Genomic DNA, 25,358 nt, shown 5'->3' with positions numbered 1-25,358 from the left:
GAGTTTTTACGAGGATAGTGAGGCTCAAGTTAGAGTATGTAGGAAAGAGGGAAATTTTTTCCCAGTAAAAGTAGGCCTTAGACAAGGATGTGTGATGTCACCGTGGTTGTTTAATATATTTATAGATGGGGTTGTAAGAGAAGTAAATGCGAGGGTTTTGGCAAGAGGCGTGGAGTTAAAAGATAAAGAATCACACACAAAGTGGGAGTTGTCACAGCTGCTCTTTGCTGATGACACTGTGCTCTTGGGAGATTCTGAAGAGAAGTTGCAGAGATTGGTGGGTGAATTTGGTAGGGTGTGCAAAAGAAGAAAATTAAAGGTGAATACAGGAAAGAGTAAGGTTATGAGGATAACAAAAAGATTAGGTGATGAAAGATTGAATATCAGATTGGAGGGAGAGAGTATGGAGGAGGTGAACGTATTCAGATATTTGGGAGTGGACGTGTCAGCGGATGGGTCTATGAAAGATGAGGTGAATCATAGAATTGATGAGGGAAAAAGAGTGAGTGGTGCACTTAGGAGTCTGTGGAAACAAAGAACTTTGTCCTTGGAGGCAAAGAGGGGAATGTATGAGAGTATAGTTTTACCAACGCTCTTATATGGGTGTGAAGCGTGGGTGATGAATGTTGCAGCGAGGAGAAGGCTGGAGGCAGTGGAGATGTCATGTCTGAGGGCAATGTGTGGTGTGAATATAATGCAGAGAATTCGTAGTTTGGAAGTTAGGAGGAGGTGCGGGATTACCAAAACTGTTGTCCAGAGGGCTGAGGAAGGGTTGTTGAGGTGGTTCGGACATGTAGAGAGAATGGAGCGAAACAGAATGACTTCAAGAGTGTATCAGTCTGTAGTGGAAGGAAGGCGGGGTAGGGGTCGGCCTAGGAAGGGTTGGAGGGAGGGGGTAAAGGAGGTTTTGTGTGCGAGGGGCTTGGACTTCCAGCAGGCATGCGTGAGCGTGTTTGATAGGAGTGAATGGAGACAAATGGTTTTTAATACTTGACGTGCTGTTGGAGTGTGAGCAAAGTAACATTTATGAAGGGATTCAGGGAAACCGGCAGGCCGGACTTGAGTCCTGGAGATGGGAAGTACAGTGCCTGCACTCTGAAGGAGGGGTGTTAATGTTGCAGTTTAAAAACTGTAGTGTAAAGCACCCTTCTGGCAAGACAGTGATGGAGTGAATGATGGTGAAAGTTTTTCTTTTTCGGGCCACCCTGCCTTGGTGGGAATCGGCCGGTGTGATAAAAAAAAAAAAAAAAAAAAAAAAAATAAAAAAGAAGTGCTGAACCTACAAGGGTGTTACAGCGCAGCGGGGCAGGGAAGGTTGCAGGGGTATTGGGTAGCAAGAGGGAGAGGGAATGATTAATATAAAAAAATTATTAAAATATTAAATATTAACAGACAAATAAAGGCCTGGACACAAGACACTCGCAATGTATAGTATTTACGAACAACACAGACACTGCTTTGTCTCAATAGAATTTTTAACACTATCCTGGTATATTTTTCATATTGTATAATTTACAAAGAGGAAATATCTTATGTTATTTTTGTGTACCCTTCATGTTTTAACAGAATGTACTGAAACTCTCAATTGCCAAATAACAGTGATAAGTGGTACTAAACATTATTATGATAATAAATATTTATGCAGTACCATGAAACAGGACTTCAACCCTTTCGCTGTCCATCACATAGCTCTAGGTCATTGAGGCCAAGGTCCCTGACATAGTTCTACATCATGAGTGTAGCTTACTTAGATAAGCTGTGAGTGGTAAATTTTGGCATAGACATGAGAGAATAGGTCTGTGCAGTACATGTGCACCATATATAAACAATCCTGCCTCATGCGGTTCACGATGGAAAAAACAAATCTGAAGGTGTGCGTGGTTTAAAATAATGACTTTGTGGTGTTGTGTTGGATAGTTTTTGTTTTATTGGCTCTTTCTTGGTATCATTTGATAGAATGGAAGACGTTTACACTTGCATAATTCTGTGAACTTTCCATCAAATTTCATACTCTTGGTGGCAATACCTTCAGAAAAAAATTGTCTACTATTTCAGACAATTTTTTTTTTTTTGGAAGGGGGAGGGGGGGTATTTTTGGACACTAGAGAGCAAGTTTCATTGTGGGTCTGGACAGCGAAAGGGTTAACATATTTATAAACCTATGTTTGTAACTATGAGATCCTTTCCCAGATGACCATCTGAATAACAGTAATACCAAAATACTGTATACATGGTACATATTTATTTACTTTTCACTTTGCTAATATTACTAAAGTGTATATAAACATATATGTCTATATGCAGAACAACCACTGAAAAAAAATAGTGAAATCCAAATGCTGTAGTGATTTCTCACATTATCAGTAACTTGATAATGTGAGAAATCATGAAAGTGCTTGGAATTTCCCTATTTTTTCACAGTTCTGAATATTGTGATATCACTTGTTTACTGTGATCTTATTGCATCATGTGTATGTGTATATGTGCATGTTAGCCTGGTTTTCGTATGTTCTCTTGGTTGTTGACGGATAAGTTTTCGAGCACAGAATAGGATAAAGTGGCTCAGGTCACGTGCTCACAGAATGCGCATTGGACAATTGGTTGAGAGCATGGGTATGAGTCAGTATTGCCACTAACTCGCATACTGAAAACATCTCTCGAGCTTTCATTGTGCATCTTGTGAACTTTTTTTGTTATTTTGCAGTTTTGGTGCACTGTTTTTTATTGCGAGATAAATCATGGGTCCAAAGAAGGATAGAGAGATGAAAGTAAAAAGAAAGTTGTAAAAAGCACTGTTGAGTTTAAAAAAAGAAGTTAGTAAGTATGAAGATCAGCTCCACATGGTTGACATAGAAAAACTTTTTGGTAAATGTGTCTACCATTAGCACAATTTTGGACCAAAGATAAAAAATTAAGCAGTTGATGTTGCCAAAGGCATGAAAGTGATATTAAAGCAAAGGCCACAAATTACCGAGATTAAAAAACTCTTGTTGATTTGGATAAATGAAAAACAAGTTACAGGGTGATAGTGTTTCAGTGACCATTATTTGTAAAAAAGCAAGTTTCCCTGTGCTGTATAATTTTATACATTATTGTATGTAGTAATTACTACATTATTAATATATTACTGCATTATCATTTGGGGTCTGGAAGAGATTAATTCTAATTTACATTATACTTTCTGAGAAAAATTACTTTAGGTTGTTGTCGATTTTGGTTGTCAAATCGACATCTAAAACTAATTAAATTCGAAAACCGAGGTTTCATTGTATAGTATTTAGTTTTTTATATATTAACTATTCAAACAGTGTACAGTACAGTAGAGTAGTTTAATTCCTTGTTCTGTCTGGGAATGATCCATCATGAAGATGATGACCACATGGGGAAAAAGAACCTTGTGAATTTGTCAAGGATTTCTGAAAACCATACTCCAGGCCTTCACACACGTAAAGTCTTCAGTAGTTTGCAGAGATGGGACTGTGTGGAGAAGCAAATATTGTTATAAACCTCAGTGTTAGATACTGACAAATTGGTTGAGAAAGACATGTAAGCAAACAGTAGGACACATTTATTAGAAAACATTTTGGTCCTGGGACCTTGATCACTTCTGAGGGTTAGAAGTGATCAAGGCAGGGGCAGATCTACTATGAAACTAATGAAGCTCAAGCCTCAGGGCCCCTAATCCCAGAGGGGCCCCAGAAGAGACTTTAGTCCATATGGCTTAAAAATTTTGGGGTTACTCTATGAGAAGGGGTTGCAAAGGGACCCCTATAACAGTTCAAGCTTCAGGGCCCCAAAAATGTAGGTCCTCCACTGGATCAAGGTCCCAGGACCAAAAGGTTTTCAAATAAATACGTCCTAGTGTTTGCTCACATGTCTTTCTAAACCACAAATACGTAAACAATATTCATTAATATACAAAATCAAAAAGTTGTATTCAATTACAGTAAATGTTTTTATATACTGTCAATCATAAAAGCTTTTTCTTGCTCAAGGGTTAATTTATAAGGGACAATTACACATTACAATACTTACAGTGCTTGGCTAAAAAAGCTATGACTTCAAACTGCCATTTTCAACAAATTCCTCATTACTAATGAGCATCATCTCGTTCTGGTTGGTACTGCTTCAGGAGCTTAGCTATCTTCTCTGCTAATTCTTGTGTTGAAGCACACAGTACTCGCCGACGCATTAAGTCAAATGGGCCACCTGTTACAACAATTCATTATACTTCATACATAGCAATATAGTATAGTAAACATATTTTTCTGCCTATAATGTACATTTCAAAAAGAATATGAACTTATGTATTTATAACAATGGTTAAATAGTACAATTAGATGCTGATATATTAAAATCAATATATAATAGATCTCTAGAACTGCATTTCTGGAAAATTTCAATACAAATCATTTTAAAATTATGCTAGCCGCATGTACATGTTACCTCAGTACGTTGTACAAAAGTGTAACACACAAGAAAACTGGTGACACCCTCTACCCATGCTTCAATATATTTTTGAAACAATTATATCAAAACAAACAGGATCTTCTTCAGCAAGGATTTTCTAAAAATAAGCTAAGAAAAATGGAGGAAAAGAACTGAAGAGAAAAAAATTCTAAAGAAATGAGTAAGAAAATGTACTTGGCCACCTATGAATACAAAATACAGTATTCTAATACAATATGTACATAAACTACAGCAAGGAATTAAATTATAAAAAAAAAAAAAATACCAATGATTTTAAGTTTGTATATGTTTAATATGTACTGTGCTTTGAAGATGTTAGATATTATCAAGAAAGTATCAGTTAAAGAAGCTTTTTACTCAGATTTTCTGGCCACCTAAAACACTTGACACAATGATTATTTTAAGAGTACAGATGTACCCCCAGAATTCATGCGAGTTAGGTTCCCAAAGATGACATGAATCCTGAAGCAGCAGATAAGGATATATCACATCTGAATTATTAAACAATTCTGTATGCATGTTTTTAAATGCATGTAACTATATTTCAGAAAAATCCCTTGTTTTGGTTCTCTCTCTTTCAATATTGCTCTAATCTGGTGAATATTGTAATGAGATTTATAAGAAAGAATGAGTATATTTTAAATTAAATTCTATGGTTTATATTTAAATTAGGAGTGACACTTCATAAAAAATGAAAATGCATGAAGCTGTGAAACAGCCTCTAGTAATGACACATGGATTAAGATGCACATGAATTCTGGAATCTGGCTGTACAACAAGCAAGGAAAAAAATATAAGAAATAGGTGGTATGAAGTGATTTACGATCTTGGTCTACATAAATTATTGTATTCATTCATGAAACTAAGACATGTTACAGTATTCAAATAGTTCCTGGCCATGCTAAATTTACACAAAATACTAATTAGACCTACACTCACTGGGATTTTCATGTAAAGTATGTACTAAGCAGATTCATTAATCGAAATTAATCAGTTACCTATCCCACTTTACTGCATGTCTATGTGTTCTCTCACTTTATCCCTTTGGCGTGTTCTTTACCTTCAATAGCTCACTTATAGGCTAAATCTACTCCATTATTGACTATTGTTAGCTGAAACAGTACAGTGGGCCCCAACTTACATGAATGTGCTCAAAAAAGCAAAAAATATTTTTCTTCTGATACTCATGTCATAAATGAAGATGCATTCCCAAGCCATAATATTCCATATATAATTTAATTTCTTTCAACATATATTATTTTTTAACACATCGGCCATTTCCCACCGTGGCAGGGTGACCTGAAAAAGAAGAAACTCTTTTATCACTCACTCCATCACTGTCTTGCCAGTACTGTTCCTTGTCAATTACATATAGTAATGAACACTGTTTAATTAATGTACACGTCAGATAAACAGAGCTACAATACAGTATGTAGAACATTACTGATGTGTAAGGGTAAGCAGCACCTCTTTCACTATACCAATGCATTTGGGAAAAAGGTGACTGAGAAAAAATATTTATACAGCCCAAAGAAAATACTATAGTAAATATTAAAACTAGAATTCTTAAACCATTTTACTATCTGCTATAACCATAATTGCAAATTAGCATTTGTAAGTATATAATTTGATCTAAAGTGCCAATATCACAAATGCGGATCACCATGACTCAGAACTCGTTAAGTCAGGACCCTACTGTATATGGAATTTAATGAAATGCAGGCAGGAGGTATATATTCCTGTTTAACAAGTGAGCTATTTACAGAAACCTTATTAATGTTCACTGAAGTCTTTCCAGGGATTTTCCTAAAACCTATGCAACAGATTTGCATTGTATTTTTTAAATCATTCAAGAAATTAGAAGAGAGTGAAAATCAATTATGTGCATATGTTAAACCCCTCTACAGATGGCACCATAATTCACTTTGAATTAAAAAACAGCATACATAAATATTTACACAACAAATTAATGGGTCAACGTAAATTCCATGCTTACTCTACGTGATGTGCTTTCTATAATTAATATATCAAGCAAATTTTAACAAGGTGATGATACAATATGTATCCCAACAGTAAAGTGTATCAAACACTGTTAATAGCATATACTGTACTGTATTTTAAAGCAGCACTAACAAGCACAATCACATACCCTCAGTATCAATGATCACTCCCCCTGCTTCCTTTACGACCAAGTAAGCTGCTGCCGTGTCCCAGCTATGAATGCCAAACTCAAAGCAGGCATCAACACCACCCAGAGCTACATGACACATATTCAAGGTGCACGATCCCATGGCACGGATTCTAAAATGAGGAAAAAATCGATATGTTGTCTTGAGTGGCATTGCTAACTGTTTGTATATTATTTTTATAGGAACAGTGCATAGTGATTTACTATTATGTATTAGTGATGACTGTGTGGAAGAAAATGGAGAGGTGAAAGTGGCCAACTGCACTAATTCTAAGGACAACAAAGAGGAGGAGAGAAATAATGAAAGAAGGAAAGACATACCATAATGTTGCGTAATGCAAATGCCAGCATGAAACATTCTACCTCCCATCCACATATATAAAATAAAATTACAAGATATGATCTAAACGTGGGAGAGTAACGTCGGAGGGTATTGTAATGCTGAATATTATTGAAAGGTTTTACTGGCTTCTTTCCAGATGACAGTGTACAATCCACAGACAACAAATTACAAATTCTTTCTCCAATTTGCAATACCTCATGCATCTTCCATTTTTTTTAACTTTGGTAGTTTTCTGCATAACTGCACTCTCCATAGGTACAACAATAAAATCTACACAAAGTAATTCTCAAGCTAAAAAAAAATTGCCATTGCTTCTGGTAGATAAATCAGAGTTGTCTCTAACTGACCACAGTATTTATATTATTACTCCATGGGGAAGTGGAGAAGAATCCTTCCTCTGTAAGCCATAGGTGTCATAAGAGGCAACTAATATGCTGAGAGAAAGACTAGTATAACCCCTTCTCCTGTACAAATTACTATACGTGAAAAGAATAAACACTTTCATTTCTTCTTTTTCAGGTCACCCTGCCTCATGGGAGATGACCAGTGCATTAAAAAAAAAATTGTATTATTAACTACTTAACTTAAATTAATGCCTTTTGTAAATTGTAAGTGAGACTAACTTGTATATAGTGAACCCTATCAACTTTAAAGCACACGACTGAATTTTCTGCCTGCAAAATTTTCCTGTTCGTAAGATAAAGTTAATATTAATTTAATTAGACATCACTGAGTTTGGCATAATAAAAGCAATTAGCAAATTTAGTGTGTTATGCAGCTTGGGTTGGGTGCAGAATTTTAAATTAAATATAAACTTACTTGATATAATTTATTTTATATTTTAAGCTTAGAAATAGAACAGTTACACTAACACCCTAAGTAACTTAATTATAATATTGCCATAAAAAAATGGTAATAAGTGAATAATGAGAATGATCACTCTGTAGTTTCACTGAGAAATACAAGTCAATGGTACAATAAACATGGAACTTTTTCTATATAAACTGACCCATTTATATTTATAGCAAGAAAGCAAGCTAAAATTTAAGTATAAGCATTCTCATCAGTGTTGATAGATTATGCACATGTGCAACACTTACATCAACTTCAGGGTGTAGGAATGATTACCTCAAACTCCTGCACTTCACCATTCATCTTAGTACTGGGCTGATGAAGCCACTATGTGGCAAAATGTTTCCACAATAAAGATACCCAAATGTTGCATGTGTGTCTAATTTATCAACTTGTCAGTTCTCTAAACCATTTATGTATCTACATTCTCATCAATCTTTCCCACAAAACTGGGTATTAAAGGAACTACCAACCTTTAGTGTCGCAAATATATCCCCCAGCCTCCCTCAGTATCAGGTATCCAGCAGCCGAGTCCCAACAACACAAACCAGAATGAAAAAAGGCATCTGCCCAACCCGCTGCTACACTCACTATTGTAAGAGCAGATGATCCTACACTTCGAAAACTGCAAGTCATGAGTAATGCACTGTATATATGTTAAACTGAGTTTTTTTTTTTTTAACAAGTCGGCCATCTCCCACCGAGGCAGGGTGACCAAAAAGAAAGAAAATCCCCAAAAAGAAAATACTTTCATCATCATTCAACACTTTCACATCACTCACACACAATCACTGTTTTTGCAGAGGTGCTCAGAATACAACAGTTTAGAAGCACATGTGTATAAAGATACACAACATATCCCTCCAAACTGCCAATATCCCAAACCCCTCCTTTAAAGTGCAGGCACTGTACCTCCCATTTCCAGGACTCGAGTCCGGCTATATAAAATAACCAGTTTCCCTGAATCCCTTCACTAAATATTACCCTGCTCACACTCCAACAGCTCATCAGGTCATTCTACTTTGATCCATTCTCTCTAAATGACCAAACCACCTCAACAACCCCATTCAGCCCTCTGACTAATAATTTTATTAACTCCACACCTTCTAATTTCCACAATCCAAATTTTCTGCATATTTACACCACACATTGCCCTTAGACAGGACATCTCCACTGCCTCCAACCACCTCCTTGCTGCAGTATTTACAACCCAAGCTTCACACCCATATAAGTGTGTTTGTACTACTATACTTTCATACATTCCCTTCTCTGCCTCCATAGATTACATTTTTTTGTCTCCACATATACCTCAACGCACCACTCGCCTTTTTTTCTTCATCAATTCTATGATTAAACTCGTCCTTCATAAATCCATCCACTGACACGTCAACTCCCAAATATCTGAAAACATTCACTTCTTCCATACTCCTGCTCCCCAATTTGATATCCAATTTTTCTTTATCTAAATCATTTGATACCCTCATCACCTTACTCTTTTCTATGTTCACTTTCAACTTTCTACCTTTACACACACTCCCAAATTCATCCACTAGCCTTTGCAAATTTTCTTTAGAATCTCCCATAAGCACAGCATCATCAGCAAAATGTAACTGTCACTTCCCATTTTGTATTTAGTTAAAATACTGTATATTTTTATGCACATACTAATAAACTGGATCCCAAATAGGTCCTATTTCTTTGATGAATAGAATACAGTAATGCACAATAACTACTTTCCCGAGACCTTGTTTCCTCTGGAAATTTCCCATTCTTAAGAAAATGATTATAAATATAGATAAATTTAAAATACTGAGGACTGCTTAATAAATTTAAAAATTTATTTTCCACAAAAATGAAACCCCATACCATATACTAATACTGCACTGAACAATAAGCCATCTATCTGTATACTACTAAAAATGCTCTACTTGTACAATGTATGTATATACGAGAAAATAATAGCATCAAATGGGGTTCAAGTCCATCCTGTGACGTTCCACTACCTATGATAGTGTCATCTAACAATCAAGTCATTCCAGGCTGAACACAACTAGATATCCTTGGGCTAAGGCACTTTAGCCCAGCTTTCCAAATCATACAATAATATTCTGAAGCTGAACTAAGCCCACCATTAAGAATACAAATGCAAAATATTTTCAACCTGATTTATATCAGGATTTCAAAAGGATGTACTGATATTTCAGGATTTCAAAATGTATGCATTAATATCAAGTAGTGCTCAAACAATGTGAGTGAACCCATCATTGAGAAAGGTTACAAAAGCTAAGCATTTTACAACCTGAACTTTTTCTGCTTTTCAAATTATGTACAAATATAGAGCAATAATCAAACTCACTACCATGAAACAGTCTATTTCAAGACACTAACATCTGTGCTATCAAGCCATACCACACATCACTCTTGGTTAAGTATTTCAATCATTAGGGATCTTTGTACCCCATTTGTGATTTGATAATAGTCCAGGACAGACCAAAATGTCATTATAATTTTCCTCTACTAAGAGCAATTTTAGTGAAAAGATAAACTGATATGCTAATGATTTGTATGCTAAGCCGACTGTGGCCACATGTAAGCAATAAAGAGAGGTGTAGACCAAGACTAAGAAAGTAAATGAGAGTTAGAGAAAGCAAACCACAGGGTAATACATGGAACTGTGACTAAAAGATAGGATCAAAGGCAAAAAAACCATCTTCCTTAGTTCTGATTATCAACTGACGACTGATATTCTTATAATATAATAGTGTAAACCTGTATTGATTCTTTCAAAAATTCAGTTTGCAATATAACTCTGAGGAGGACCCTATAATATACACAAATTTATAATTCTAAACTACTACACATGCAAGTGGTTAAATTAAAACCAGTTGTATAAAGATTAGGAAAAAATTAAATCATAATTTGGGTAACAGCAAAAACAAAAGTAATAGAAAATTCCTAGAGAAGCAGTTCATAGAGCACAGTGTTGTAAGACCACCAACCTTGTGGGTCGCACAAATACCCCCCAGCTTCCCTAATGATCAGGTACCCAGCAGCCATGTCCCAACAGCACAATTTATAGTGATAGAAAGCATCACACCAACCAGCTGCTACACTCATCATGGAAAGAGCAGCTGAACCTGTTCCACGAATGCTGTAAATCAAGTCAATAACTATTTACAACTTTGCCTGGTTCAGATGCTGTAAATCAAATAACTACCGTATTTGCGACTTCACCTGGTTTCAGATGCTGTATAGTGTCACTAAATATTTGACTGCACCTGGTTTCACATATATATCGATATTATATTTTCGCAAAATCTAGGGCACTAAATAGTATAAGTTTAGATTTAAGTGTCATAAGTACTGATTGATGAAAAATTTGAAACCAACTGGGCAAATATATGTAAGAAGAAATCTGTATATTGCACATGCTATATGCTGCACGATTATGTATTCCTTAAGGGGTACTGTTAAGTGGTTGCCTGAATTTTTTTCTTCCTCCAATTTCATTTATAACTTGAGAACACCTCGTACAAATCACCTCAAGTTTTCAAAACTGGTGTGCTGTAACTTGGGAAAGACTTGTACAACTACTGGCAGGTGCATGTCCCCTCTAGACACTTTTATGTAGACCATTTCCAGATTTTACTTCCATGCAATAACTTAAGACTCTTCTAACAGGCTTCAAACTGTCATCGCTAGTGTACCCTACTTAGAAGGCCAGGACTGTTATGGGAACGTGTAGGTGCCAATTTTATTTCTGAAATAGTGTAATCTTTTTTTTTTGTGAAGTAACTTTAGTATGCTGCTTCTGAATTGCTTCAATCCTTAATAGATGATGAATCTTATGAAGGTGACATTTTTATGTTTAGACTGTGTAGGTGTAAATTTGCCAATTTACTAACAGAGGTAATAAACCTGGAATTTGTATATTCAGTGTGATAACTTGAGAATACATCTTCTGCTTGGCTTCAAACTTTAACCCTTAGACTGTCCAAACATAGATCTACGTTTGCACACGTAGCACTCCGAACGTAGATATATATATATATTTTTTTTTACATAAGTGAGGCTCTGGTTAGGGTGTGTAGAAGAGAGGGAGAATACTTCCCGGTAAAAGTAGGTCTTAGACAGGGATGTGTAATGTCACCATGGTTGTTTAATATATTTATAGATGGGGTTGTAAAAGAAGTAAATGCTAGGGTGTTCGGGAGAGGGGTGGGATTAAATTATGGGGAATCAAATTCAAAATGGGAATTGACACAGTTACTTTTTGCAGATGATACTGTGCTTATGGGAGATTCTAAAGAAAAATTGCAAAGGTTAGTGGATGAGTTTGAGAATGTGTGTAAAGGTAGAAAGTTGAAAGTGAACATAGAAAAGAGTAAGGTGATGAGGGTATCAAATGATTTAGATAAAGAAAAATTGGATATCAAATTGGGGAGGAGGAGTATGGAAGAAGTGAATGTTTTCAGATACTTGGGAGTTGACGTGTCGGCGGGTGGATTTATGAAGGATGAGGTTAATCATAGAATTGATGAGGGAAAAAAGGTGAGTGGTGCGTTGAGGTATATGTGGAGTCAAAAAACGTTATCTATGGAGGCAAAGAAGGGAATGTATGAAAGTATAGTAGTACCAACACTCTTATATGGATGTGAAGCTTGGGTGGTAAATGCAGCAGCGAGGAGACGGTTGGAGGCAGTGGAGATGTCCTGTCTAAGGGCAATGTGTGGTGTAAATATTATGCAGAAAATTCATAGTGTGGAAATTAGGAGAAGGTGTGGAGTTAATAAAAGTATTAGTCAGAGGGCAGAAGAGGGGTTGTTGAGGTGGTTTGGTCATTTAGAGAGAATGGATCAAAGTAGAATGACATGGAAAGCATATAAATCGATAGGGGAAGGAAGGAGGGGTAGGGGTCGTCCTCGAAAGGGTTGGAAAGAGGGGGTAAAGGAGGTTTTATGGGCAAGGGGCTTGGACTTCCAGCAAGCGTGCATGAGCGTGTTAGATAGGAGTGAATGGAGACGAATGATACTTGGGACCTGACGATCTGTTGGAGTGTGAGCAGGGTAATATTTAGTGAAGGGATTCAGGGAAACCGGTTATTTTCATATAGTCGGACTTGAGTCCTGGAAATGGGAAGTACAATGCCTGCACTTTAAAGGAGGGGTTTGGGATATTGGCAGTTTGGAGGGATATGTTGTGCATCTTTATACGTATATGCTTCTAAACTGTTGTATTCTGAGCACCTCTGCAAAAGCAGTGATAATGTGTGAGTGTGGTGAAAGTGTTGAATGATGATGAAAGTATTTTCTTTTTGGGGATTTTCTTTCTTTTTTGGGTCACCCTGCCTCGGTGGGAGACGACCGACTTGTTAAAAAAAACAATGTAAAATCTAAAGTAGATCTACGTTCGGAGCGCTACACGTGCGAACGTAGATCTACATTTGGACAGTTTAAGGGTTAAGCAGTATTTTCTTTTTTCAAAGGAAGCCTCACACTGATTTAGATGGTTAACTTCATTAAGTATTTATGCTGCACTCCGTACTATTCCTTTTCTACATGCACTGAGGTAAACAGGGCTAGGCTTATGAGATACAAGAATACCTTTCTTAGACCATGCAATGACCAAAATATATCTAGTCCATTAGAATACATCTTTATACAGCCTGAGATAGAAAATGAAGATATAGCACACCATATGATATATAGGATATTTTACCAGAGAAATACATAGTAACAATAAGTAACACAAATCCAAGTGAAGACCATGAAACTACCCCATAAGCAATCAATTTAGAGAAGGCTTGCTGTGCTCCTGAAACCATAACCTACTGTATACCATTAAGCTTTATAGTATTTACAGCTACCCATAAACTGAAGATGAAACTAAATAATATTGGCAATGGTCCAGGACAGACTGAAATGCTATCTAATTTCATCTACAATCTGTTGGTTATTTGCAAAATGTGAGTAGTATTGTATGAGAGGCAGTGTTGCAGTCACAAAACCCAATAACTGTATAGATACCTGCAGTGTCAATAACCACTCCTCCAGCTTCCTTTACCAATAAAGAACCTGCTGCAATATCCCAGCAGTGGACACCCATGGTATAGTTAGCGTCTGCTGCCCCCCGAGCCACATGAGACATGTGTAAGGCAGCACAGCCCATGGTGCGGCACCTTCACACAATGCAGCACATCATTTCTCGAGAAACTGTTTCCATCTTTTTTCAACTATTGGACCTAAGATAGGCTGTATATTCTATAGTGAATATTGATAACTGGTCTAATTCATCATATTCTATTGCATTTCAATTAAAAAAATTTACTTATTATATTTTCACAACGTAAATTATTGAAAATGACTATTTAACAAGACAGTAGTAGTATCATTATGATAGGTCATATCCAGGCTTCCAGCATATTCCAGCTGAAGAGAAAAATGTGAAAAAATAATAAAATAACTAAAAAATAATTTCTTATAAAACATACAAAGAAGTTACAGCAGTTAGTTTTATATTCAAATTGCTGCATTTTTTATATAATTACAATACAAAAATAATCTGCCTCAGCGGGAGATGGCCGACTTGTTAAAAAAAAAAGAAAAAAAAAAAGAAAAGTAATCATTAAATTTATATACTACTGTTCTTAAATCTTTACCTAGCATATAATTATAGACACTGTACCAATACAAATTTACGTCAGTTCACTGACCTGTATTTTATGGAGTGGTTGTACCAGTGGTGAAATCAGTACATGAGAAACAGCTAATGGATATAACAGTGATACTGGCTGTCTTATTAAATAGCGAGTTTCAATCACCTGAAATTACTGTACATTGTATTAATGAAAGCTGTATAGTCCTTGTGGCTTAGCGCTTCTTTTTGATTATAATAATAATGTATTAATGAAAACTGCATGTATACTTTATAAAATGAACTATATACTACTGTATATATAATATACACTATAATTACACAGTTTACTACAGGAAAAACAATTATAGAAGTAGTTTAATTATAATTTATGGGCTTTTCAATGTATGAATTACATAAGCTAACCTAAAACAATAATAACTATTTTTTTATTGGTATTATTAGTATCATTATTATTACGCAAAAATTATAGGGGGATAAGTCTGTTGAGTATACCTGGTAAAGTGTATGGTAGAGTTATTATTGAAAGAATTAAGAGTAAGACGGAGAATAGGATAGCAGATGAACAAGGAGGCTTTAGGAAAGGTAGGGGGTGTGTGGACCAGGTGTTTACAGTGAAACATATAAGTGAACAGTATTTAGATAAAGCTAAAGAGGTCTTTGTGGCATTTATGGATTTGGAAAAGGCATATGACAGGGTGGATAGGGGGGCAATGTGGCAGATGTTGCAGGTGTATGGTGTAGGAGGTAGGTTACTGAAAGCAGTGAAGAGTTTTTACGAGGATAGTGAGGCTCAAGCTAGAGTATGTAGGAAAGAGGGAAATTATTTCCCAGTAAAAGTAGGCCTTAGACAAGGATGTGTGATGTCACCGTGGTTGTTTAATATATTTATAGATGGGGTTGTAAGAGAAGTAAATGCGAGGGTCTTAGCAAGAGGCGTGGAGTTAAAAGATAAAGAATCACACACAAAGTGGGAGTTGTCACAGTTGCTCTTTGCTGATGACACTGTGCTCTTGGGAGATTCTGAAGAGAAGTTGCAGAGATTGGTGGATGAATTTGGTAGGTGTGCAAAAGAAGAAAATTAAAAGTGAATACAGGAAAGAGTAAGGTTATGAGGATAAAAAGATGATGAAAGATTGGATATCAGATTGGAGGGAGAGAGTATGGAGGAGGTGAATGTATTCAGATATTTGGGAGTGGACATGTCAGCGGATGGGTCTATGAAAGATGAGGTGAATCATAGAATTGATGAGGGGAAAAGGGCGAGTGGTGAACTTAGGAGTCTGTGGAGACAAAGAACTTTGTCCTTGGAGGCAAAGAGGGGAATGTATGAGAGTATAGTTTTACCAACGCTCTTATATGGGTGTGAAGCATGGGTGATGAATGTTGCAGCGAGGAGAAGGCTGGAGGCAGTGGAGATGTCATGTCTGAGAGCAATGTGTGGTGTGAATATAATGCAGAGAATTCGTAGTTTGGAAGTTAGGAGGAGGTGCGGGATTACCAAAACTGTTGTCCAGAGGGCTGAGGAAGGGTTGTTGAGGTGGTTCGGACATGTAGAGAGAATGGAGCAAAACAGAGCGACTTCAAGAGTGTATCAGTCTGTAGTGGAAGGAAGGCGGGGTAGGGGTCGGCCTAGGAAAGGTTGGAGGGAGGGGGTAAATGAGGTTTTGTGTGCGAGGGGCTTGGACTTCCAGCAGGCATGCATGAGCTTGTTTGATAGGAGTGAATAGAGACAAATGGTTTTAATACTTGACGTGCTGTTGGAGTGTGAGCAAAGTAACATTTATGAAGGGGTTCAGGGAAACCGGCAGGCCGGACTCGAGTCCTGGAGATGGGAAGTACAGTGCCTGCACTCTGATGGAGGGGTGTTAATGTTGCAGTTTAAAAACTGTAGCGTAAAGCACCCTTCTGGCAAGACAGTGATGGAGTGAATGATGGTGAAAGTTTTTCTTTTTCGGGCCACCCTGCCTTGGTGGAAATCGGCCAGTGTGATAATAAAATTATAAAATAATTATTATTATTGGTATTATAAATACAGGTTTAACAAAGGGTAAAAAAATATAGGCTTACCCATGGACTTTTGTCAACAGTGTTGTAATGTTGGTTATTACTGTATCCACCTTTTCAGGGTCATGACTTGTTCCCATTTCAGAAAATACAAGGGCTTTACTCAGGTCTGAAATTAAACAAAAATATAATATAGTACTGATAGGAAGGAGTGAGGGAAATTAGAAAGGGAAGGAGGCAGGAGAGAGAGGAGTAGGGAGCGATAAGGTTGATTATCATCACACTTCGAGAGTGTATAAATCTATTGTGGAGGGAAGGTGGGATAGAGGTTGGCCTACGAAAGGTTGGAGGGAGGGGGTAAAGGTGGTTTTGTGTGATAGGAGCTTGGACTTCCAGCAAGCACGTGTGAGCACGTTAGATAGGAGTGAATGGAGACAAATGGTTTTTAGAACTTGACGTGCTGTTGGAGTGTGAGCAGGGTAATATTCATGAAGGGATTCAAGGAAGCCAGCAGGCCAGACTCGAGTCCTGGAGGTAGGAAGTACAGTGCCTGAACTCTGAAGGAGGGGGTGTTAATGTTGCAATTTTATAACTGTAGCGTAAATGTGCCTCTGGCAAGACAGTGATGGAGTGAATGATGGTTAAAGTTTTCCTTTTCTGGGCCACCTTACCTACATGGGAAATGACAAATGTGTTAATAATAAAAAAAATAAGAACAAATATTTCATATATAAAATAATAAAACACTGCCAACAGAATTATTTATCATCATCACAGAGAAGTGCTAAACATAAGAGGGAACACACATGTAGGACCTGGGTAATGGAAGGCAATCAGGTTTAATTCAAGGGAAGACTACCTCCAATTCCTCAGATCAAGAGCCCATTAGTGGTATCAAGGCCCACCTTTTGAATGGATAAAAAGAAGAGGCTCTTCACAGATAGCTGTAGACAACTGACTGTTAGCCAAATTAGTCTGAGTTGCCACTGATCTTTCTGCTACATTTTTTTTTTTTTCAACAAGTCGGCCGTCTCCCACCGAGGCAGGGTGACCCAAAAAAGAAAGAAAATCCCCAAAAAGAAAATACTTTCATCATCATTCAACACTTTCACCACACTCACACATTATCACTGCTTTTGCAGAGGTGCTCAGAATACAACAGTTTAGAAGCATATACATATAAAGATACACAACATATCCCTCCAAACTGCCAATATCCCAAACCCCTCCTTTAAAGTGCAGGCATTGTACTTACCATTTCCAGGACTCAAGTCCGACTATATGAAAATAACCGCTTTCCCTGAATCCTTTCACTAAATATTACCCTGCTCACACTCCAACATATCGTCAGGTCCCAAGTATCATTCGTCTCCATTCACTCCTATCTAACACGCTCATGCACGCTTGCTGGAAGTCCAAGCCCCTTGCCCATAAAACCTCCTTTACCCCCTCTTTCCAACCCTTTCGAGGACGACCCCTACCCCTCCTTCCTTCCCCTATCGATTTATATGCTTTCCATGTCATTCTACTTTGATCCATTCTCTCTAAATGACCAAACCACCTCAACAACCCCTCTTCTGCCCTCTGACTAATACTTTTATTAACTCCACACCTTCTCCTAATTTCCACACTCCGAATTTTCTGCATATTTACACCACACATTGCCCTTAGACAGGACATCTCCACTGCCTCCAACCGTCTCCTCGCTGCTGCATTTACCACCCAAGCTTCACATCCATATAAGAGTGTTGGTACTACTATACATATACATATGCTACATATGTGGCCCAAATTAATTTACACCAATTAACATACCTGTTTCTCCTGATGCTGAAATTTTCTCATCATTCAAGTATGCACCCTGGCCTTTCAGAGCAGTAAACATGTGTTCCAGTATTGGGTTATACACAATGCCTACTTCAGCATCTTTATTTACCCACAGAGCCACTGAGATGCAAGTGTATGGGAAACTGTGTACAAAATTCATTGTCCCATCTACAGGGTCAATAATCCAAGTTGGCTCATCCGTAAGGACACATTTTTCTCCACCTGCCACAGATTCCTCACCGATGAATCTAAGAAATTAAATGCAATACTGTTAAAAAGTGTTTTATACTAGAGACAATCATTAATGCAGATCAGTAAAATATATTAGTGACTGTACCCAGGGCTGGATAAAGATGGATTTCAGGGGCTGAAGCCCAGGGGCCTCCACCAGCTAGAGGGCCTCCAGAGATTAAGTGAAAAGTGTTCATAGTTAGTGACTGCTGCTGAATTTTAATTGTGGTTAGCCTTGTAAAAATATATTTAATATTTCTTTAACTTTTTTTCCTTTTGAAAATATCACTGGAGGCCTTAAAGTGCCTGTAGCCCAGGGACTTCCAAAATTTTAATCTGGCTCTGACTGTACCCAATGGAAATAAGTCACTCTGACTTTTTTGGGTTATCGTAGGTAATCTACATATGTGCTGCTATGAATAATTTATATAACTGTATTTATGTGTACCTTTACCTGAATAAACTTATACTGCAGCTATGCCGTAAATTTCTTGCCTCTGTGCAAACACTCGCTGATTTCAAACAGGTATAACATGTAATTTTTTTTGTAATAATCTTTCGCAGTTAGTAGCTTCAGATGCAGGATTTCATTCAGTCTCATGTGGTATAGGGTAATATTAAAGGCATTCAGTGTATGCCCCTCTGGTTGCTCGGCAAACATCGATGCGATAGTCCAGTTCGGTCCAGGCGCTCTGCAGCATATCTGGAGTTATCATGCAAACTGCTTCAGTTTACCTGGAGAGTTCCGGGGGTCAACGCCCCCGCGGCCCGGTCTGTGACCAGTGATCGCAATTTTCAGCTCCTCCAGTGTTGCAGGTAGTGGTGGTACGTAAACTGTGCTCTTCACGTACCCCCAAAGAAAAGTCACAAACAGTTAGGTCTGGTGGCCTCGCAGGCCACGTGCAGAGGTCACCGGACCTAACTGTTTGTGACTTCTTTCTTTGGGGGTATGTGAAGAGCACAGTTTACGTATCACCACTACCTGCAACCCTGGAGGAGCTGAAAATTGTGATCACTGATGCAGTTCGCATGATAACTCCAGATATGCTGCAGAGCGTCTGGACCTAACTAGACTATCACACAGATTGTTTGCCGAGCAACCAGAGGAGCGCACATTGAGTGCCTTTAATGCTACCCTATACCACATTAAACTGAATGCAATCCTGCATCTGAAGCTATTAACTGTGAAAGATTATTATAATAAAGTTACATGTTATAACTGTTTGAAATCAGGGAGCGCTTTTGTGGACACCCTGTATACTGTACTGCATTACGATTATTTTAATTACTGCTCACTGGGTATACTTGTGCACAAATAACCCATGGCCTCCACGGCCTGGCCTGAGATCAGGCTGCGGAGGCATTGACCCACAGAAATTTTCTTCAGGTATCCCTCAGGAATCCCTAGCAAGACACAAAGACAGAACAAATAAATAGACTATTAGAAATAAAAGATATATACACAGTATGTAGGTACTAACTTGTGGTCTGGGAAGGCACTAGACAAGCCAGTTATCAGCAGCTTTTCTACTGCCTTGTCTGTCTCCGTTACAAGGTCCACAGCTGAACTCTTCATCTCAATATTTTTTTTCTTTTTGATGGCATCACGCACAAGCTGAGATGAAAAAAATTATTAAAACTTAATTTAAATTTATCACAAATATAACAATAATAATGCCACAATAAAATAACAGTACCATAATAATAATAACAACAGCTGTAATAAAAATAATACTACTAATAATATTAAGGGTATTACTGAATGTTGGTTCTTGGCAGAACTTGGGTATTAGTGAATATTTTATGATAAAACCAATCTACACCACAGAATAAACTGTTATTTCTTGTGCAAATTTGGGGAGATATCAGAAAAATTATACCTTTACATATTTTGACACGAATGACTTAACAGGGCTAATCAATGGTTAGTATTTGAATCCCTTTATGCACCTGCCACTCACAGATAAAGTTAAAGACATACCAGTTACATTTCTGCTGATAAGTTAAGCTCTGTTATGTTAGGTTACATTAGGCTGTGTTAGGTTTTGCTGTTTTTGCATAACATAAAACAATTTCCAGGGCAGAGCTTACTTAGCACTGGACAACTTAAATTATAATTTCTTGCCAAATTATACTGGGGATCAATACTCAATTATTACCAATAGTAATGTACTTTATGTAGTGCCAGGCTCTGAAATGACATTTCAGCATTTCGGGCAAATTAGGTCCTTGTCCCAGGATGTGACCCACACCAGTCAATTAACTCCAGGGTACCCATTTTACTGATGGGTGAACATAGACAACTGGTGTAAAGAAACACGCCAAATGTTTCTACCTGCTCTGGGAATCGAATGCAGACCCTCGCCATGTGAAGCAAGATCTTTAGCGACCAGGTCATGGGGCACCAAAGGTAATGGCTTGTAACTTGAAATAAGCACAAAAATTACATAATTTACACATGATCTGAAGACTTGGGAGAAACTCAGTCACATGATTTAGCAGGCAAAATTTAAAATAAATAAGATTTGAGGAGTTCCAAGTATATCAAAGAATGTGTTTAAATTCTCTTTACTTTAAGTACAGTATTACAATCAAGGGAGAGCCAGGTAATTTACACTATGTATGATAATTGCACTTATGTGTACCTGTACCTAAATAAACTTATTAGTTCTATCAACCATCAGTGGCCCATCAACTATTGTTAGTCTATTAGTTGTTGGTTATTAGCTGTCAGATGCTGACCTGTCATCCATCACCACTAACCTATAAGTTGTCGACCTGACTTTCAGCCGCCATTATTAGCTGTCACTGTAAGAAAGTTTTAAGAGGTACACATAAGTACAATTATCACAAACCTTAGGATAACCACCCAAAGAGGTCAAAATGACTTATTTCCATCACTTGCTTATAATAATAATATAAATAATGTTAATAATAACTAATATAAATCTATTTCTACACATGCATGATAAATAGGTACAGGTACACATACAGTTACACAAATTATCATGCAAATTACCCACCAGGATAACCCAAAGATGTCAGTGACTTATTTCCATTGATGTTCTTAATACAACTTATACATACCTAGCTGACAGCAATGGCATACTATATACACACACATTATCAACTATCACCAGTATATTCAACACAACTGACTGCACAACAACCATTGAAATAAGCTTCAAATCACGTATGGCGACTCAATAAATAAGCCATATTTATTCACCGTCACCAACCCATCAGCCTTCACTGACTGGCTTACCATCCCACAAACTTATAATTACTATATTCCTGGAACTTGTGACTTTCATTACCTTTGTACCTAGTTCAGCTGTATAGTCCTTGTGGCTTAGCGCTTCTTTTTGATTATAATAATAATAATGTACCTAGTTCAGCTATCAAAACTTTGGGGGTCCAGTCCCTGGGCCCATTATGTAACTCTGTAATATTTTGACTACCACCCACAGGACGTCTATGGGGTCCATAATAAACTAACTAAACCTGGATGTCCAAGATCACAACACTCACATCACCGGCTTGCTTGACCAGCTTCAAGGCAACTGATAAGCATTCTTGTGGCTCAACATTCGCCATTACTATCACTTGCGTAGATCAATACCTCCTGTTGTCCTCAGGTTTTACTGGCAACTGAAGCTTCCGTCACGTAAGCAAAATCAAATCGTAAAGTTTAATTAAGTACAAATTTTTCAAAGTTTATTCTCTATAAAGATTACAATGTTGAATTTACAGAATTTGGTTGTTGTGTGGTTTACATGTAGTTAAATAATGATTACAGTGTACCACTAGAACACCTAGCATGGCTAGGCATTTCGGGCAAACTTAGTTTAATTCTTTATTTTAAAATATCACAAATTATGAGGTAAGTTGGTATTATGGCTAAGTGACTAAATACTAGTTTGTGAGTTTAGCAATGTGAATGCTTTTGTTTTGGCACAGTATATAGTTTCAGTATTGGAGTATCACAGGATTCATTATTTTAAGATTGAGATTAATATTTCTGTTTATGGTCAAATGGGTGAGTGAGTTACACACATTATAATACATAGTAACATGTGTAAATTACTTAGGATAATCCCAAAAAATTCAAAAGTGACTTAATCTCACTGGGGTCCTTGTAATATCTTATTAGTGGGTATAATTATCATATAAAGTGTAAATTACCTATAACTAAAAAAAAAGTCAAAGTGACTTATGTCGACTGGGGTCCTTGTAATATCGTTAATTTAAAATTTAAAAGTCAAAGCAGCTAAGTAACTATATGCAAATCATAAACATTAAGGTGACACATCAATGACGTCTCACCTTAATGATTTGCATATAGTTACGTGGAGACAGACAAGACCATACACTGGAACACTTAAAAAAAAAAAATATATATATATATATATATATATATATATATATATATATATATATATATATATATATATATATATATATATATATATATATATATATATATATATATATAACAATGGTTATAAATGACCATAATTTTTAAAGGGGTGGACCGGTAAGCCAGCGGAAGGCCTCGGTCAGATGACCAAAAGCTCCAAAGGCGGGTCATCATCTGACTAAGACCCGCGTCAGGAAACATTTGTCCTGTTTCCTGACGAACACACACCCTCACACATTGGGTATGGGGTGCATAAAGATATTAAACTAAAGTGTGTGTGTGTGTACTCACCTAGTTGTACTCACCTAGTTGAGGTTGCGGGGGTCGAGTCCGAGCTCCTGGCCCCGCCTCTTCACTGATCGCTACTAGGTCACTCTCCCTGAGCCGTGAGCTTTATCATACCTCTGCTTAAAGCTATGTATGGATCCTGCCTCCACTACATCGCTTCCCAAACTATTCCACTTACTGACTACTCTGTGGCTGAAGAAATACTTCCTAACATCCCTGTGATTCATCTGTGTCTTCAGCTTCCAACTGTGTCCCCTTGTTACTGTGTCCAATCTCTGGAACATCCTGTCTTTGTTCACCTTGTCAATTCCTCTCAGTATTTTGTATGTCGTTATCATGTCCCCCCTATCTCTCCTGTCTTCCAGTGTCGTCAGGTTGATTTCCCTTAACCTCTCCTCGTAGGACATACCTCTTAGCTCTGGGACTAGTCTTGTTGCAAACCTTTGCACTTTCTCTAGTTTCTTTACGTGCTTGGCTAGGTGTGGGTTCCAAACTGGTGCCGCATACTCCAATATGGGCCTAACGTATACGGTGTACAGGGTCCTGAACGATTCCTTATTAAGATGTCGGAATGCTGTTCTGAGGTTTGCTAGGCGCCCATATGCTGCAGCAGTTATTTGGTTGATGTGCGCTTCAGGAGATGTGCCTGGTGTTATACTCACCCCAAGATCTTTTTCCTTGAGTGAGGTTTGTAGTCTCTGACCCCCTAGACTGTACTCCGTCTGCGGCCTTCTTTGCCCTTCCCCAATCTTCATGACTTTGCACTTGGTGGGATTGAACTCCAGGAGCCAATTGCTGGACCAGGTCTGCAGCCTGTCCAGATCCCTTTGTAGTTCTGCCTGGTCTTCGATCGAGTGTATTCTTCTCATCAACTTCACGTCATCTGCAAACAGGGACACCTCAGAGTCTATTCCTTCCGTCATGTCGTTCACAAATACCAGAAACAGCACTGGTCCTAGGACTGACCCCTGCGGGACCCCGCTGGTCACAGGTGCCCACTCTGACACCTCGCCACGTACCATGACTCGCTGCTGTCTTCCTGACAAGTATTCCCTGATCCATTGTAGTGCCTTCCCTGTTATCCCTGCTTGGTCCTCCAGTTTTTGCACCAATCTCTTGTGTGGAACTGTGTCAAACGCCTTCTTGCAGTCTTGTGTGTGTGTGTGTGTGTGTGTGTGTGTGTGTGTGTGTGTGTGTGTGTGTGTGTGTGTGTGTGTGTGTGTGGTGTGTGTGACTCAACAATCAATATTTGCACCAATAACTCATTACAGTTGTGACCGGGTGTGGAAGTGTGAATTGCTCATTACTCTATAATTTGTTCAGGATTGTAGCCAAAGTATAAACGCAAGTAACCATTCTACAGAATTCATTACCTTTGTAACTTGTGAGCTCATTACCTTTGTACCTAGTTCAGCTATCAAAACTTTGGGGGCCCAGTCCCTGGACCCATTACGTACCTCTGTAATCTGTAAATACCTTTGTAACTTGTCATGATTGTGATCAGACTTACCTGGAGTTCATTACCTTTGTAAATTGTGAGTTCATTACCTTTGTAAATTGTGAGTTCATTACCTTTGTAAATTGTGAGTTCATTACCTCTGTAACTTGCTCAGCTATCAAAACTTTGGAGTCCAGTCCCTGGACCAATTATGTACCTCTGTAATCTTTTGACTACCGCCCACAGGATGGGTATGGGGTGCATAATAAACATATTAAACTAACTAACTCCTGACGAACCTTACCTAACCTAACCTGGAACACTTAAGTCTTAAGTGTCCAAACATTATTTACAGTTTACATTATTATTATTATTATTATTATTATTATTATTATTATTATTATAATCAAAAAGAAGCGCTAAGCCACAAGAGCTATACAGCTTGCAGTTTACAGATATAATAGTTTACATGTGATAGAATATTGTTAGGCACAAGAGAAAGCCACTAGCATGCAATGTATTTCAGGCAAACTAATGCTATTGTTTAATGACTATTTAAGGACTAGACATAGATTCCTTAGTAGAATTTCATACAGCTCATTATAAATGACTCCTTTCTTCATTACATGTTTTAAATACC

At 37.6% G+C, this 25,358-nt stretch overlaps 1 protein-coding gene across 6 annotated transcripts; it reads right to left on the bottom strand.

The window, feature by feature from the left end:
* Positions 1-1,258: 1,258 nt before the first annotated feature.
* Positions 1,259-22,248, bottom strand: LOC128698257 (inositol monophosphatase 1). 6 transcript variants are annotated; one of them, XM_053790446.2, is made up of 7 exons: positions 22,104-22,248; positions 20,054-20,187; positions 18,330-18,589; positions 16,578-16,683; positions 13,880-14,031; positions 4,036-4,209; positions 1,259-3,477 (listed from the first exon to the last, which is right to left on the bottom strand). In XM_053790446.2, exons 1-6 carry the CDS (start codon positions 22,167-22,169, stop codon positions 4,094-4,096), a joined length of 834 nt encoding a protein of 277 aa, XP_053646421.1. In that variant the 5' UTR covers positions 22,170-22,248; the 3' UTR covers positions 1,259-3,477; positions 4,036-4,093. The 6 variants fall into 6 exon arrangements, with proteins under 6 accessions (XP_053646421.1, XP_053646418.1, XP_053646422.1 ...); XM_053790443.2 differs by lacking the exon at positions 13,880-14,031 and adding an exon at positions 10,853-11,004; XM_053790447.2 differs by lacking the exon at positions 13,880-14,031 and adding an exon at positions 8,327-8,478.
* Between the last annotated feature and the right edge of the window lie 3,110 nt (positions 22,249-25,358).

This window comes from Cherax quadricarinatus, chromosome 63 (genome assembly GCF_038502225.1).
Source record: "Cherax quadricarinatus isolate ZL_2023a chromosome 63, ASM3850222v1, whole genome shotgun sequence".
Classification (NCBI taxonomy): Eukaryota; Metazoa; Arthropoda; class Malacostraca; order Decapoda; family Parastacidae; genus Cherax; species Cherax quadricarinatus.
Note: the sequence above shows the minus strand (reverse complement) of the source record. Positions and strands in the feature narration are given on the sequence as shown.